Source organism: Peromyscus eremicus, chromosome 16_21 (genome assembly GCF_949786415.1).
Source record: "Peromyscus eremicus chromosome 16_21, PerEre_H2_v1, whole genome shotgun sequence".
Classification (NCBI taxonomy): domain Eukaryota; kingdom Metazoa; phylum Chordata; class Mammalia; order Rodentia; family Cricetidae; genus Peromyscus; species Peromyscus eremicus.
In genome coordinates, this window is record NC_081432.1 from 23,557,866 (window position 1) to 23,574,202 (window position 16,337).

At 53.7% G+C, this 16,337-nt stretch overlaps 1 protein-coding gene across 1 annotated transcript in view; it reads left to right on the plus strand.

The window, feature by feature from the left end:
- Nucleotides 1-15,506, plus strand: part of Tspan15 (tetraspanin 15) — a 45,500-nt gene extending 29,994 nt beyond the window's left edge. Inside the window, exons 4-8 of the mRNA XM_059282025.1 lie at nt 6,688-6,783; nt 9,980-10,096; nt 13,123-13,173; nt 14,176-14,292; nt 14,802-15,506. Of these exons, the coding sequence (XP_059138008.1) occupies nt 6,688-6,783; nt 9,980-10,096; nt 13,123-13,173; nt 14,176-14,292; nt 14,802-14,951 (531 nt within the window). The 3' untranslated portion in view covers nt 14,952-15,506. The remainder of the gene's footprint in view (nt 1-6,687; nt 6,784-9,979; nt 10,097-13,122; nt 13,174-14,175; nt 14,293-14,801) is intronic.
- The last annotated feature ends 831 nt before the right edge of the window (nt 15,507-16,337 follow it).

Consider the following 16,337-nt stretch of genomic DNA (forward strand, 5'->3'; position numbering starts at 1 on the left):
GGAACCCAGGGGCTGCACACACTAGGCAAACGCTCTACCACTGAGCTGCACACCAGGGGCTCTGGCTTTTCTCCTGCAATCTTCCTCCGCTGCCTCCTTCCTCCTTCTGCGTTATAGGTAGGGCTTGGTCCCTGGCCTTCCAGGCACTGTTAAGATTATGTCTCATCAGGAGGTAGAGGTGGGCAGATCTCTGTGAGTTCAAGGCCAGCCTGGTCTGCATGGTCTAGCTGGCTCCAGGACAGCCACAACTATGTAGAGAGACCCTGTTTCAAAACAAGACTGTGCCTCAAGGGCTGTTGCTGAATCATGTAACTTGTCAGAAGTTGATCCCAAGTCACCAATTACTGTCCCAAACCCTCAAAGAGCATCATGTCTAATCCCTACTCCATTCTGCGTCGGCATGTGGTGTTCTGACCCAGGAGGGAACGTGAACAGTGAGACCCAATCCTAAACAAGTATAACCTACCTAGGACCTCAAGGTCTGCTTCCTAATGGGTGAGTTTGAAGACATTCAGGGGAGAGGGCCAGTTGCCACTGAAGAGGTTCAGGGGAGAGTCATCAGTGCCCAGAGGGATTAAGAAATCCTTCCTTCCAAGAACAGAAAGATGTGTGTGTGTGTGTGTGTGTGTGTGTGTGTGTGTGTGTTTTCTGAGACAGGGTCTCCATAGTCTGGTGGGCTCAAACTAGCTGGATAACAAGGATGATCTTGAGCCTACTGCCTGCATCTCCCAAGTGCAGGGATTACAGATGGGTGTCACCACACCCCAGGCCCCTTTAGGTGTTTTGTTTTTTCTTTCCACTTTTCATCTATTCTGAGCTGGTACTGGTTCACTTCCCGGCAGTCTCGGGTAGAGAGAGGTAATCAGTCCAGTTGTATATGGGTATGCTCTTCTGTGGTCAGCAAGGCTCTCAGTGGGCCAGCGGACTTGCAGGGGTCTAGGTTAGCACTTTCCTGGCTGAGTCCCAGGGCTGGCTCATGGTCAGTATCAATCACAGCTTTAATAAACCTGTCCCTTTCAAGTGAGCAAGTCCTGCTTCTAGTATGCCTGTCCAAGGCTGTCAGAGTTGTCATTTCCCAGTGCTGTGTAGGTCAGCCATGGCCATGACATCACTTCCTTCTTTTAAATGAGGGGCTGAGCTGAGTGAAGGCCACTGCCTTGGGAGCCTCTTGGGACCTCCAGTCCTCACAGCTCAAGAAGCCAAGGCCTGGGTCAGGAACGACTTCTCAGTTATCCCCACACCCTATGGGCTCCATGGCCCATGAAATATGAGCTTCATAGTGTGCGGGGGAGTTCAAGGCTAGCCCTCAACTCCTTGGTAAATTTGAGGCTACCTCAGCTACTTGAAACCCTGTCTCAAAACTAAACAAAACATGCCAAAGGCCAAGTGTGGTAGCGTAGAGGCAAGTGGATCTGTGAGTTCAAGGCCAGCCTGTTTTGCATAATGAGTTCCAGAACAGCCAAAGCTACACAGAGAAACTCTCTCAAAAATCATAGAGCCCTCTGGAATGACCTTACCAGATGAAGACGGCTCAGAGCTGATCTCTGTGGCCCCCAGAGTGGGGAAGATGACCACTTCTGAAACTCTCCTTGGGGAACAGAGCTTCTAGGGTTTGTTGTTGTTATTGTTACTTTTTTTTTTTTTTTCTGCCTTCCTTGGGGAATGGGTCATGAGCAAGGAACCAAGAACAAAAAAAAGTAAACATATAAAATATCGACACACGCCTGTAATCCCATGACTGGGGAGACTGAAGCAGGTGGATTGTTGAGGTTTTGAGGCCAACCTGAGCTACATAGTGCATTCCAGGCTAGCCAGGGGTATATAGCAAAACCCTGTCTCAAAAAAAAAAAAATCACAATCTAGTCATCATAACACTTAAAGTTGTTAGAACACAGCAGGCCTGGTGGCTCACAGCTATAATCTCTGAACTTCTGGAGGCTGAGGCTGGAGGATTGTAACTTTGAGGTTTATGTAGGTTACATAGTAATTCCTTATTTCAAAAATTAAAAAAAAAAAAAAAAAGATCTGGAGAAACAAACCAGAGTGGATTGGGTTGGTTTATTCTCGATCTATTTTTTTTCTCTAGCTCCTGAGTTTTTCTTTTTTGTTTTTTTGTGGTGGTGGCGGGGAATGCTACATTAAGCAACAAAAACAGCAGCAACAACACAATCAACCAGCATGCCCCCTTTGGCTCCACTGCATAGATTTCATAAGACAGGAGCCAGGCCAGCGCTGAGCATGGGGGAAGCTGCTGGGTGGGGGAGGGGTGGGTGCCAAGGAGGGAATAGAGAAGAGGAGGAAGAGGAGGAGGAGGAGGAGGAGGAGGAGGAGGAGGAGGAGGAGGAGGAGAGTGCCCAAGTCAACGGCTTCCCCTGGAGAAGGCAGATTTCTTTAGCCATTGGAGAACAAGTTCAGTGTCCAGCACCGTAGGCTGCCTGTTAATTCTGAGAGTCTACTTTGTGTGACAACTGAGAACTAGTCATCAGGCCAGGCTCTCAGGGAGCAGCCAAGGCCAGTTAGCGATAGGTAGATGCTTGGATTTGAGAAGAAACCGTCCCTGAGCCAGGTGAGATATCTGCATACAGGGGGACCCAGAGATCAGAGTGCAGTGGCTCCTAGTCTGTGCATATGTGTGGTGTGTGCTGAGGAGTCAAGTGGGGCCTGCAGAAAAATGTTCAGTGCTTTGACCCTGGGCATAGGAAGGGGACTTGGTGACCCCACAACCTGAGTTGTATGCTCCATTCTTATTGTTGTCCTAGCTTGCTCTAGGTTTCACCAAGAGAGCATCAGGGGGGTCAGAGGTGGCAAAACTGAGCAGAAACACTGGAGGGTCTGGAGCTACAGCTGGTTGGTCTGTACTTCTCTCCCAGGCTCCCTGCCACCTCTCCCAGCAGAACAAAGTGACTTCAGATGGCTTTCTGTCTTGATCAGAGGATGCCTTGGTTATTCCTGATGCCAAGCCAGAGACTGGCAGGCAGCACCACCCTGGTTATCTTATCCTGGCATAGCATACTAGATGGCACTTAGGATATCCTGAAGTCAGGGGCAGGACAAAGCTGGTGGATCCACAGTCCCCTTGGCTAAGCACCTGGATGTGTAGACAACTGCCTGAGGTCTCAGGAGCTGTCCAGAAAGTGACAGAAGCTTTGGGTAGCCCACAGAGGGGCCAGAGCAATTTTATCCCTAGAGGGGCTGGATTGTCCTCCAGCAGCCAGCCTGTGGGATGCTCTTGGAATCCTTCACACTTGTCCCCTGCACAGGAGCACCATATGCCTCCATCCGTGTAAACTAGTCCAATACTTCTCTGGGGTGAGGCAGAAGTATCCAAGGCTAGAGATCTAGATCTAAAGGAAAATTCTGGGAAAGATAGGTCTGCATGACTTTATCTGGTGGCTTAACACACTTTGAGAGTCACGTGGCCTCTGATGTTTGCTTGCTCCGGGTCATGTGCCCTTCCGTGGTATGTGCCAGCCCTGGTGAAAGGCAGCCTGCTGGATGAAGTTGCTCCTGTTGGTGTGACCTGGTTGAGAGCTGGATGTGGTGACAGTGGTGTGGCTGGCCTCTGGGAGCAGCTACAGAAGCTAGAGTTCCCTCTTCGGTGCCCTGTCCCCGCTCTGATTGACTCCGACTCTCTTGAACCATGCATGATGAGAGCCGGGGACACTCACAAGCACTTTATGACTTGGAAACCACACCACCTGAGTGCATCATGGGAATTTATGACTGCCCCCACCCCTTTTCAATGGCCATAGCCTAGGGGCCACCTCGGTATCCTGTTCATGTTCCCAGGAAACATAACACACCCACAATTCCAGGAGCAGTGTAGGTTTGCAGCAGCCAAAACAACTCCAAGAACCATCTCATTGAGCTGGCCGGGCCGGGACTATCTCCTCCCCCTGTCTGGTCAGGGAGGTTCTCTGCAGGTCCTTCCCCACTAACAGGGGTAGTACAGCTCCCTGGATGGAAAGATGGTCCTCATATGGGTATATGGGGTTTCCTGGTCTGTTGGTCTGTCTTGATGGGGCCAGCACATACCTCAGATACTAACAGGACTTAGCAGGGGAGGGAGAATGCATTAGATAGATAGACAGACAGATAGATAGATAGATAGATAGATAGATAGATAGATAGATAAGACCCCACAGGCTACCAGTCTACCCTGGCCACTGTTCCTCCTGCCCTCATCTACCCCATGGCCTGCCCTGAGGGAAGGGACTCCATGGAGATCTAGGAAGGGAGGGCCATGGTGAGTCAGCTCTGTGTCCCCAGTGCCTGGAGAGTGGAAAGAAGCTGTTCACATCACATTTCCATCCTCATAGCCTAGACAAATCCCTAACCCTGGTGTCACCCACATGCCTAGCTCAACCAATGCAGCCCTGAAGTGCATCATTCAGGGCTGTGAGCTCATTCCCTTGCCCCCTCAGGGTGGCAGACAGACCTCGCCCTGGTGTCCTATTTCTTATTCATCCCCACCCCACCCCAGCCAGCTGGCCTGTCACCGCATCCCCCAGAGGAACAGGCAGGCAAGGTTAGATGGGAGGGTCAGGCTAAGATTTGGTTGCCCCTTGTTCTGCCTACGCACTGTGGCTGACAGGCAGTTGCCAGTGCCAGACCCACGAAGGGCTGTGTGCTGGTGACCTCAGAGCCTCTCGGAGAAGCCCGTGGCTTCCCTTTCCTCCTAGGGTCCATGCTGCTGCTGGTCATCATCAGAGGTGTGGGGGAGGGGAGGTCCTCCAGGCTCTCAAGTCAGGCCCTGTCCTCACCTCACTTTAAGGAGTGTGCTTCTCAGGAAGAGGCAGCCACACCAGAGCCTAGGCTTCTTAGCTTGGGACGTGGAGTATGTCGGGCTGGTGGTCTGGGGTCTTGGTCAGCTGGGGGACCTCGGATAAGGCATATTGATCTCAGAACTGCAAGTGTCTCATGTAAGCTCCAGGAGGCTCATACTAGGGGCTACTGCTCTGGCAGGAGGTCCTTTGGGCAAGCAGTGGGCCTTAGCACCCCTGGGGACTGAGCTTCCTCTGTGACAGTATGAAGTGGCACCCTGAGGGATCTGTTCCCCACATGCAGAGATGTCTGGGTTACTGGGACCTACCGTATGTCCAGCATTTCATGAGCACTTTCAGGGGTTCAAACCCCTGACACCCTCAGAAGGCTGACTATACTTGCCTCCCTATTTTGTGGATGAGAAAGGAGGCTTGGAGATTCAAAGTGCCTGGGGCCTGAGGCAGCAGGGTCTGTGCCCCTAACCATGAGACTTGATGGTCCCTCTTAGCTTCATCTCTAATCTGGAAGGTCCCCAAGGTTGTTTCACCAAAGGGAAACTAAACCCTAACAGGGCCTAGAAGCTGGCCCTTGCCATCCTAGTATACCTCATGGTGCCTCCCCCAGGAATTGTCTGGCCGCTCTGTCCTGTACCAGAGCCAAGAATGCCCTTTTGTGCCCAGTCTCTGTTGGTGCTCCGCCTCTGCTCTGAAAGCTTTGATTGTCACAGCAAGCCTGTGGCTGGGCTGCCCACTCTCCCACCCCAGCCCTGCCCGCTGTGGAGTCTTTGTATTCCAGGGACCTCAGCACAACAACCGCCTGTTGATCCCGGGAGTCCAGCGTGACTGGGAGAGGGTGACATTCCAGCGCTCTTCCGGGTGGAGAGTGACCGTGCCCAAACTGGGAGGAGACTGTGTGGCCTGAGGGTCAGAGTACCAAGTGATGAAGAGAGGCCCATGGAGGGGGTCAGGGGACCTGATTCCAGTCCTGACCAGCCTGCTCGGTGACCCAGGGCAAAGTCTGTCCTCTATCCTCCCTTTCTCCCAGCCCCATAGTCCTCTTCCCCTGGGGTCTCAGTTTCCCTTTTTGGTAAAGCAAGAGGTTGGGTGATGAGAGTGAGGAGAACCAAAGGAAGATTCCGGCTCAGGCCTGTTGCTGGGCAGGGCAGAGAATATATGCCATGCCGGGAATCAGGAGGGGTGAGGCCCAGCACGCTGCTTCAGAGCTGGAGCCTGGCAGTGTAGCAGGAATTTTAAAGGGTCTTATTAATAAAAACAAACCCAGAGCCAGGTATTGGGGTGAATGCTGGAAGATCAGAGAAGCAGAACAAGCCACAGCCACCTCATCTTGCCGATTCCTCAGCTGATCCTGTTTCCTCAGACTGGAGGTCTCTGAGTCCTTATCCAAATGGATCTCAGCTGAATTGCTTCTTGAAAGCCCGAAAGCTTAACCAGCTCTAGTTCCTGGTCCTCAGGCCTTATGTACCTTTCTGCTTTCTGCCATCACTTCCTGGGATTAAAGGCGTGAGTCACCATTCCTGGCTGTTTCCAATGTGGCCTTGAACTCACAGAGATCCGGATAGATCTCTGCCTCCCAAGTGATAGGATTAAAGGCATGAGTGCCACTATTTTCTGGCCTCTGTATCTAGTGGTTGTTCTGTTCTCTGACCCCAGATAACTTTATTAGGGTGCACAATATTTTGGGGAACACAATATCACCACATGGCAGGCTGGCCTCTTAGGACCTGGGCCTTGAAAGCCTGGGGAATATCTGTGGGCTGGACAGTCTCAGGTGTTCAAGGTAGGGAGTGGAGGGGAACTTCTACTCAAGTAGGTGGGAACTGTTGGGCACACCTCTGTGCTAACCTGGACTTCTAGAATGATCTGGACCTAGCCTCTGATGTGTGCTCCTTTTCCTTCTGGATAGACCATTGACTTTCTGAATGACAACATTCGGAGAGGAATTGAGAACTACTACGATGACCTGGACTTCAAGAACATCATGGACTTTGTTCAGAAGAAGGTGACATGGGGAGCGTGGGGTCAGAGGGGTACTGCCAGGACCTTTGCCCCAGATCTGAGCCTCTGTTCCAGAGAGTGGGGTGAAGGGCCAGGTGACCTTTCCATTCCCAATGCAGGTGGCTGGCCTAGGGATGGCCCTTCAGACATGGGGGAAACAAGTCACAAGGCCAGATGTCACTCTGGCCACTTTGCAGGGCCCCAGGACCCCGGCCCCCTGGGTGACAGGGATCTCCTTCTCTCAGGACTGGCTGACCTTCCCCCAGTGTCCAGCCTACCAGACCCAGTCCCTCTAGTGTGGAGAGCTCCCTTCAGCAAAGGTGGGGAGAAAACTCTCTCCTAATCCCAGCTTCCTCCGTTGGACACAGGACAAGACCCCTCCCATCACTCTGACACATAATTGAATGTGATGATGATTGTGTGTCCTCTTGGGACACACTGTCCCTCTCCCCGAGGCCCAGCCCAGTATGGGGGTGCAACAGTCACAGCTGCATCAGGGCCACCCTTTCCTGGGGCTTGCCTGCTTCCCTCTTTGTCCTGAGGAGCAGGTTTCTTGTCTGCACCATGGGGCCAATTCTGGTCTCTCCCCTGGCTGTGGCTGAGACTCCCTCGGCTTCTTTCTGACATGTTTAGAGCAGAGCCAGTATAGTGGGGTCACCCTCATTCATTGAGGCAGCCCTGGCTGCTGGCTCTGCCCTGCTCGGTTTTTCAACATGGCACAGGTACCAACGAGTCACGCTCACCTGCCTGATTCTGGAAGCACTATTAAGTGGCATGCCTGTATTTTTAAGCCTGTGGCTGTGTTTCCAAGCCCGCAGGCAGTGGCTAGGAGAAACCTCTTTGTATCAAGGCCCATGGGAGACTGTGGGAGTCCGAGCTGTTGCTGCTGAAGCCTACTGAGGCCAGGGGACATGTCTCTGTACCGGGTCTGTAATGAGACCTGAACTAGAAAGCTGCTTTAGGCTCTTTGTTTTAGAAATTTTTTTTTTAAGCTCTCAGGTTTTATGTGGAAATTCTTACCCCATGTTGGGCGCCAATTTTAGATGGAAGTTTTCCTGTGTCATGCAGCTGCTCGGTCCCAAATAAACACACAGAGGTTTATATTAATTACAAACTGTTTGGTCTATGGCTCAGGCTTATTATTAACCAGCTCTTTCATCTTAAATTAACCCATTTCTATTATTCTATGTATCGCCACGTGTCTTGTTGCTTTCCCTGTGTTCCATTATATCTTGTTCCCCTAGCGGCCTCAGTGTTTGTCTCAACTCTACCTTTCTTCTTCCTATCTCTCTCTTGGATTTCCCACCTGCCTATAACCTGTCTTACCATAGGCCAAAGCAACTTCTTTATTAACCAATGGTAGCAACACGTATTCACAGCATACAGAAAGGCCATCCCACAGCAGGGGACAGTGATGTTGGAGGGTCACAGGCCCCCCACGCCTGGCAGTTGAGTGTTCCTGGTCCCCTGTGTGAGTCTTCAGTGGAGGCCCAGCCTCACTACACCCCAGGCCTTTGGCTCTGTGCTCCTCTGTAGGAGAAACAGGTGCAGCTTCTGGGAGAGTGTTTCCTGCCAGCCCAGACTGGGAGAGCCGAGTCATTCTCCTGGTAGACGCTTTTGTTGGAACCAGCCTTTCGCTGGCTCGGAGATTTAATTTCTCCTTAGGTGGGGGTGGGAGGTGACTAATGCTCACTGGGCCTGGTGCAGAATGCTTCCTGCGGAGACTCTCTTACAGTCCGGTTCAGCCACACCGAGCTGGCATTGCTCTTTCTAGCAGACACGCTTCTGAGGCCCAGAGAGGCTGAGCACCTTGCCTATGGTCACTCCTCTGGAGTGGTGATGTGAGGATTTGAATGTGTATCTGTCCAGCAGCAGAATAAATGTCCCCTGAACAACATTGCACATAGGCATTTGTGGATCTCAAGGAAGTCCTGGTGGCTGACAGGGCACTGTGGAGACTTCAGAAGGGGCCCAGTGGTGTCTACCTGTGCTTCTACCACACGGTCCTTCAGCTCCCCACTCCTGGAACACAGTCCAGACCCCAACATGGTCCTTCAGCTCCCCACTCCTGGAACACAGTCCAGACCCCTGTTTGCTCTGCCTGATGGGTCTCTTCACATTTGGCTTCTGTTCCCTGAACCTCATTCCCTCTGCTCACTGGCTTTTCCACCTGCTGCTGAAGTACAGCCTCGCTTCTGCACAGGGCCTTTGCACATACATGTTCACTGTCTCTCCCTTGTTCATGTTTCAGATGAAATGTCCTCTCCTTTGAGCAGCCTTTCCTGTCCTCCCAACATAAAGCCACCCCTCCCCCCACTTCCCTGTGCCCAGGTATACAGCATCCCTTCCTGGTCACCCCCTCCCCTAGGTGGTTTTGGTATAGTTCTTTTTGTTTGTTTGTGTTTGTTTTTGTTTTTGAGAGTCTTTTACTGTAGCTGAGGCTGTCCTAGAACTCACTGTGTAGCCCAGGTTGGCTTCAAACTTGTACCATTCCTCCTGCTGGGATTCCAGGCATGCCCGCATGCTTGGCTGTGGCTCTCATCATTTGGCCAGTAGGGTCCGTCTGTGCAGAGCCCAGGAGGAAGCCATCCAGCTAGTCCCTCTGCACAACTGTTCTCTGCCACCACCCCCATCCCCACCCCCACCCCCAAGCTGGCCCTGGCACAGAAGGGAGAGGTGGGAGGGGGAGGCTAAGGGGAGAGCCTAGGGTAGTTTATTCAGGTTTCCAAGGTCAGGATGGAGCAGAGCTTCCCCTGGACTGGCCTCTGAGGCTGTCTTCTCCAGCTAGACCCCGACCCCCGGGAGCTTGATGATGAAGGAGAAGATGCAGACCAGTTGCCAGGGACAGACTTCCTTTCCAGTGTCTAGTCACTACCTTGTGTCCAGTTGAAGGAGTCCAGCCTTGCCCTGCATGTCTCTTCCGGGTGGAGGGCTCACCCCCTTTTGGATGGCCATGCCACTTCTTGACAGCTCTGGCCTAACAGAGTATGACTTCATGAGGCCCTGGCACTCCCTCCCCCACCCTGGCACTCCCTCCCCCACCCTGGTACTCCCTCCCCCACCCCGGCACTCCCACCCCACCCCGGTACTCCCCCTCACACCGACACCCACCTCATCAGCATCCTCTTAGCCGGAGCTTCCTGCCTCTGACCCTGGCCTTGGCAATGACCGCGGATCTTTCTTTGTGTTTTCCTCCTCAGTTTAAATGCTGCGGCGGAGAGGATTACAGGGACTGGAGCAAAAACCAGTACCACGACTGCAGCGCCCCCGGGCCCCTGGCCTGCGGGGTGCCCTACACCTGCTGCATCCGGAACACGGTAACCGCGGTGGCGTGGGGCTGGGCGCGGGATCGCCCGGCTGGCCACAAGGCCCCCATTCTGCCCGTGTGGAGTGGGCAGGAGGTGGTGGTCGGCTCTGGCGAAGGGGAGCTGGGTGGGCAGCCTCCTCTGTGAGTGTGTCAGTGAACATCTCTTGAGCACGTGCATGTGTGGGCGTGGCCCACGTCTTTGTATTCCCTGGGCCCTCACAACAGCCTTGGGGAGGCCGGGGGGTGGGGTGGGGTGGGGTGGGGTGCTGTTACTCTACCCCCTTTAGAAGGCTTGCCCGAGGTTGGCAGGGCTGGGATGGGATGCAGCTGTGTCAGGCTAACACAGGGCCAGGCGCTCAGCAGGGGCAGCCAGCTCCACCCTGCAGGCAGAGCACTGTGCAGGCGTGGTGAGCACCCGCCGAGCTGTGGCCAGAAGGGACGGTGATGTAAATGCCAGCCTCCACCTTTCCCCAGCGGGAACCTCTCAGCTGTCACTTCCCCAGTCATCTGGGACGCCGAGCTGTGCCGTCACCGCTCACACACGTCCTGATGTGTGTGACAAGTATGTCAGGAACTGCCCGGGTTTCTAGACTGGAGCAGAAAAGAAAAGCCTGACAGTTAACTACCCCACCCCACCCCCATACTCCCCATGCAAAGTCTCTTGTTGATGGTTTCAACAGCTGTGCCTATCACCCCAGCCTGTAACCATAGCAATGGAGTGGCTGTGGGCGGGGCCTCACCCAAAGTCTGGAACAGTGCCAAATGAACTTACCCAGGGAGAGGCGGGGCTGAGGGACTTTGGAAACACCCCCACCCCCCACCCCGCTGCTGTTTTAGTGGGGGCGGGGACCTCTGAGCCAGGTGAGTGCCCTGAAAGGTTCCCAGGGTCTGCAGAGAAATGCAGAAGGTGAGCCTGAACTTCATCGCCCCTGGGTGCACTTTGGGTGCCCAAGATGAATTGTAGAAGCTCAATATGTCTTCCTTCATTTGTTCATTCATTCATTCATTCATTCATTCATTCAGCAATCATTGATTGAAGACCTACTGTGTGGCAGACATATTGCTAGGCTCTGGAGGGATTGCAGGCACACGTATAGAAGTCTCTGCCCAGATGGAAATGGCTTAGAGAGGGAAACTGACTGGATTATGAGGAAAACCCGGTATGGATTAGATACAGAGATGGATTAGGAGGAAAACCCTGAAGGAGGAAATTACACAGGTGTTTGGAGAGAGGGGGATTCGTGGCAGAGGGAGTGTCAAATGCAAAGGTCCTGGGGTGGGGATCGCCCTGGTGTGTTTGAGAAACAGCAGGAAGGCCTCTGTGGCTGGAGCAGGCCGAGATCAGCAGCGGGTAGGGGAGATTCAAGGTGGCACCCTGAAGATCACAGGCGGGGGCTGGTGTCCTCCTGAGTGACAGAAGTCAGCCCTGAGGTGCTAGCAGCAAGCAGCAGGTGTAGCAGGAGGTTCTGAGGGATCCACCAGTGCTGGAGGGCAGGCTGCAGTGCACACAGAAACTCACGCAGGGTGGGAGGGTGGGTGGGCACTGGAGGAGGCTGGGTGGGAGTCTCAGCTAAATCTATACATATGATCCTTCCAAGTTGACTCGCGCTGAGGCAGGGGAGTCAGGCCCTCACACTACCATGTCCACTAGGCGTCCTGGAGTCCCGCCTCCAGCTGCCCACTGAGGTCTCTCTTGGTTCCTCCTTCTCAGCTACATTTCTAGTTCATCACCTTCTCTCTAGGCTACCAGTGCTGAGGCGGGGGCTTCCTTTTGTCCTCTGTGCCTCAAGTCCCTAAAATGGTGCCTGGTATCCAACAAATGCCGATTAACATTTGCCCAACGAGTGAACGGCTGGACCTTTCCGTAGGGGTCAGTGCCATGTGAGCGCTGGGCACTGCTGGATGTGAAGGCATCCAAGGGGAGTGTCTTAACTGAGAAAGGTTATTTTATGCACGTGCCAAACCCTGCCACTTAGAATGACCTGGTGACATCCGGGTCATAAGCAGTGTCACCCTGGCCAGAGCCCTTTCATACACTTGTCCCTGTGACAGCACTTTACCTCCTGTGTATCTCATATGTGACACACACACCCAGCACATGGGGCGGGTTCACAGGTCACAGTCTCTGACGTTCCAGAATCGGCTGGGAGAACTGCTCGCCCACTCCCCGACCCCACCCCTGTATCTGTCAAGTGCTGCCTCCTCTTCATCCTCTTGGGGGTTGGATCTCAGAAGTGATGCCAGAGGCCATGCTGGCTACTCGGCTGCTCACCTGCCTTGTCCCTGGCGCCAGGGGCTCTCTGGTGGAGCAGAGGCCTCACTTACTGAGCAGAGGCCTCACATATGCAGGGACCCAAGCTGGATTTAGGCTGGACCTGGGACTTCGCCTCTCCCCTTATGGCTGAAGATACGACCAAACAGGGCACAGGCAATGATGGGAAGTGTAGGGGGCCTACTTGGGAAGGAATTGGATGGGGGCTAGAGTCCGGCCATAGGGTTCCCATGTGTAAGTCAGTCAGCAGGGAGCCCCGGAGAGTGGCCCTTTTTTTTCAGAGAAGAACTTCTGTGGCTCCTTGGTGGTGAATGAAGCCAGCGTTGAAAGGTCAGGGAAGCGTGGCCAGTGGCCCAGCTTTGCCCTCAGGTAAACCACCACTGGTAGGGGCCCAGTTGTGGTTTGAGAAGTTCCTTTCTGAGAGCCAGTAAAACGAGAGCAGCTTGGCTTGAGACTGAGAAGTACAGATGGGTCAGCAAGGGGGTGCCTCGGGGTGCTTCCAGCTGAGAACTTAGACTGCTGCTGGTGGAGGGGAGATCTCTCACGAGCACCCCCAGGAAGTGGTGGGGCGGGGGGGGGCGCATCCGCGCTTAGTTCTCCACTGGGCATTTCTTGGGAGAGGTAGCTATGAAGCAGGAGGTGGGAAATCTCAGCTCCGTCCACACCAGACTGTACACCCACCCCTTGGCTCTCTCATCTGCAAAGGGCGTGTCCTTCAGATTGTAGCCTGTAGAGTCATGGCTTGTGATATGTTTCTGTTTCAGACAGATGTCGTTGTCAACACCATGTGTGGCTACAAAACAATTGACAAGGAGGTAATGGCTTGGAAACCCTTTGTCCCCAGAAATGGCGCCCCTCTCGTCCCACTCCCCAGATGATGGAGGGTTTCTAGTGAAGGGCTTCTGACTGCTCATGTTTCCCAGCGCTCCCTGGCCTTCAGTCACAGACGGGCCCAGGGAGCTGGGGGAGGCACCTGCCCAGGTGTGCCGAATCCTTACTCCAGGCAGGTTTATCTGTGTGAGACATCATTCCCTCCCAGGGCCCCTCACATGCTGCCTGCCCGGCCCTATAGTGTGTTGACAGCTCACAATGCCTGGGACCCAGGAGTCCCTGGGGAAGAGCAAGTCCTTCCTGGATATCCCCCTGCATCAGCTTTCTGGACAGATCCTCAGGAAGCTGGGGTGGTGGGTCTCCCTATGGAGCCCCGGCTGATGTGGAACTTCATATATAGAGGTTAGGTTGGCCTTAAACTCACAGAGATTCTCCTGCTTCTGCCTCCCGAGTGAGTGCTAGGATTAGAGGTATATACCACCATGCCCAGTCTTTTTTCTTTCTTTCTTCAATAACCCACTGGGTCTAATTAGTTCTGCCCATATATACATGAGGGTGGGGGAATCCTCTGGAACATGGGTAGCCTGCCAGCAGCCACACCCCCCAAATGACGTTTTTAATAATTTTGGGCATGAAGCCAAGTTTCATGGATGTTTCACTTGTGGAAAAATCTAACATAGTAATTCTGGAAGCTTCACTGCCCATTAAAACAGTGTAGTTGTGGGATTTTGTTGATGCTTTCTCACATATACCTGGAGTTGGCTGTTGGCTCTGGTAAGAGCCTGCAGGGCTGGGTGGCACCTGAGAGGCACATGGGCATACTCTGGCATCCTCAGTTCCCAGCCGTTCTGACCACCAAAGTGCTGCCACACTGCCCTCAGTGCTGTCCCAGGAGCAGTACTGGAAAACCCAGCTCCACCCCCCCACCCCCCCACCCCCACCCCACCCCACCCCCACCCCCGTGCTGACACCCTCCTCCCGAACAGCGCCTGAATGCACAGAACATCATTTATGTCCGGGGCTGCACCAATGCCGTGCTGATATGGTTCATGGACAACTACACCATCATGGCGGGTCTCTTACTGGGCATCCTGCTTCCTCAGGTGGGTAGCCTGTGGGTGCAGATGAAGCCAGGCTGGGTGATGAAGGTGGATGTTTAGAACCCTCGAGAGAGAGGCCTGGGGTGGGGGGTCTGGAAGGAGAGGCAAATGGAGTGACCTCAGTTGCTCTCTCGGCACTGGCTCTGGCTTCAGTCCATTGGTGAGATATGATTGGTCACGCCGTCCACTTAACAGAGGTGGAAACGGAAGCTTCAAAATGTGAAGTGACTTTCCCACGGTCCCCTGGATAAAGTGTGGCAGAGTCGGGGTGGAGGCAGATGGCCCAGCACAGAGGGGCCTTTGCTAGGGAGGCACAGGAAAGTCTCCATGTCCCTGGGAGGGCTAGAAGAGGTCCAACCTGGGGCTGCCGGGGCAGTGCATGCTGGGATGCCTCACCCCCCCCACCCCCCCAACTCCCCCCCCACCCCCGCCACCCAGTGTCATCGAGGGGACTGTCAGGAAGGGATGCCCGTGTGTCTGCAGACTCTCACCTGCCTTCTCTCTGTCCTCAGTTCCTTGGTGTGTTGCTGACACTACTGTACATCACCCGAGTGGAGGACATTATCTTGGAGCACTCTGTCACCGATGGATTGCTGGGACCCGGTGCCAAGTCCAGCGTGGACGCATCGGGCACCGGGTGCTGCCTGTGTTATCCCAATTAGGACCTGGTCTGGTGCAGCGGCCTCAGCAGGACTGTACTGCACGGCACATCCCAGTCTTCACAAGCCAGCCAGGACCAGCTCCAGCTCCGATGGCCACTCCTCCCAGAGGAAGGCTGAGCCTTATGGAACCCCGGGAAACAGGGATGGCCCAGCTCCAGTTCTGGGCCCCAGAGAAGGAAGCTCGGGGCTCAGTTTATTTCTGGCGGTGCCTTGGCCAGTGGTCATTATGCTCCTTCAAGAGCAGGTTTGCAGTGATTTTTGAGGAGAGAGAATGTGTTTGTTCCACGGGGCAGGAAGTACTGGGTTCCGCCCCTGGGACCACTGCTCCAGGTGGGAGATTGGACCATGTCTCAAATTTCCAGGTGCCTTGAGCCCTCTGTAAGGCTCCTGCTTTGCCCACCCGTTTTGTACGTGGTTTTTATAACATGTTTTGTACACAATTAACAAGAGTTTCTGGCTACTCAAAACTAGCCACCACCCCCCTACTCCCCAGTCCACTCATCCCTCCGAGTCAGTTTATTAATCAAACAATAAAGAAGTGATTTTTTTTTGGGGGGGGTCGTCTTTCATTTGTGTTATTTGAAAGTCTCTTGGTACAGGGGTTGAGGGAGAGCTGCCCTGGAGAGAAGATTGGTATAGTTTGGGACGCTGAGGCCAGGGAGGCAGAGGGGACGGCACTGGTATTTCACACACTAGGGGAAACTGAGGCTGAGCAGTAAGACATAAAGCTCCATAGGTGGAGAAATGGTCACATCTTGGAGAAGTAACTGAGCTCAGGGCTGGGGAAGGAAAGTGGTGTAGGAAATCTGCAGGTTGTAGCCAGGGACCCATGCCAAGCAAAGCTTGGTGCTGGTCGCCCCCTGCTGGAAAAGGCAGGCCTTGCAGAAACAGTCGACTCAAGTGTGTGTGACCCCCAACCCCCACCTGGGTTCTAGATTTTTTTGTGAGGTTCTTAGTAGATGGGTCAATAGAAATAAAACAAGAATCTCCATGGTATGAAGAAGGGCAGGGGCGGGGCTCTAAAGAGAGCTCCATGGCAACGAACACATCACAGAGGCCACTTGAGGCCAGGCCTAAACATCTAGCATATAATGGTAACGCCTTTAATGCTCACGGCTGTTGGCAGGCTTTCCTATCATCTCTGTTTTGTTGATGGGGAAACAGGCAGAGTGGTTAAGTGACGTGCTGAGGCACGGGACTGCTTATGAAGCACCTCTATCTGAATTGTATCTGTCGATAGATTTTCCTCCACGTGCAAAACCCAGCATGGCCGGGACGGCTGCTCCCACGCTCACTGTGGACGCTTCTGCCTATCCCCCTTTGGTTATTGAGATAGAGTCTCATGCAGCCCAGGCTGGCCTCAAACTCACTGTGTAGCTGAGGATG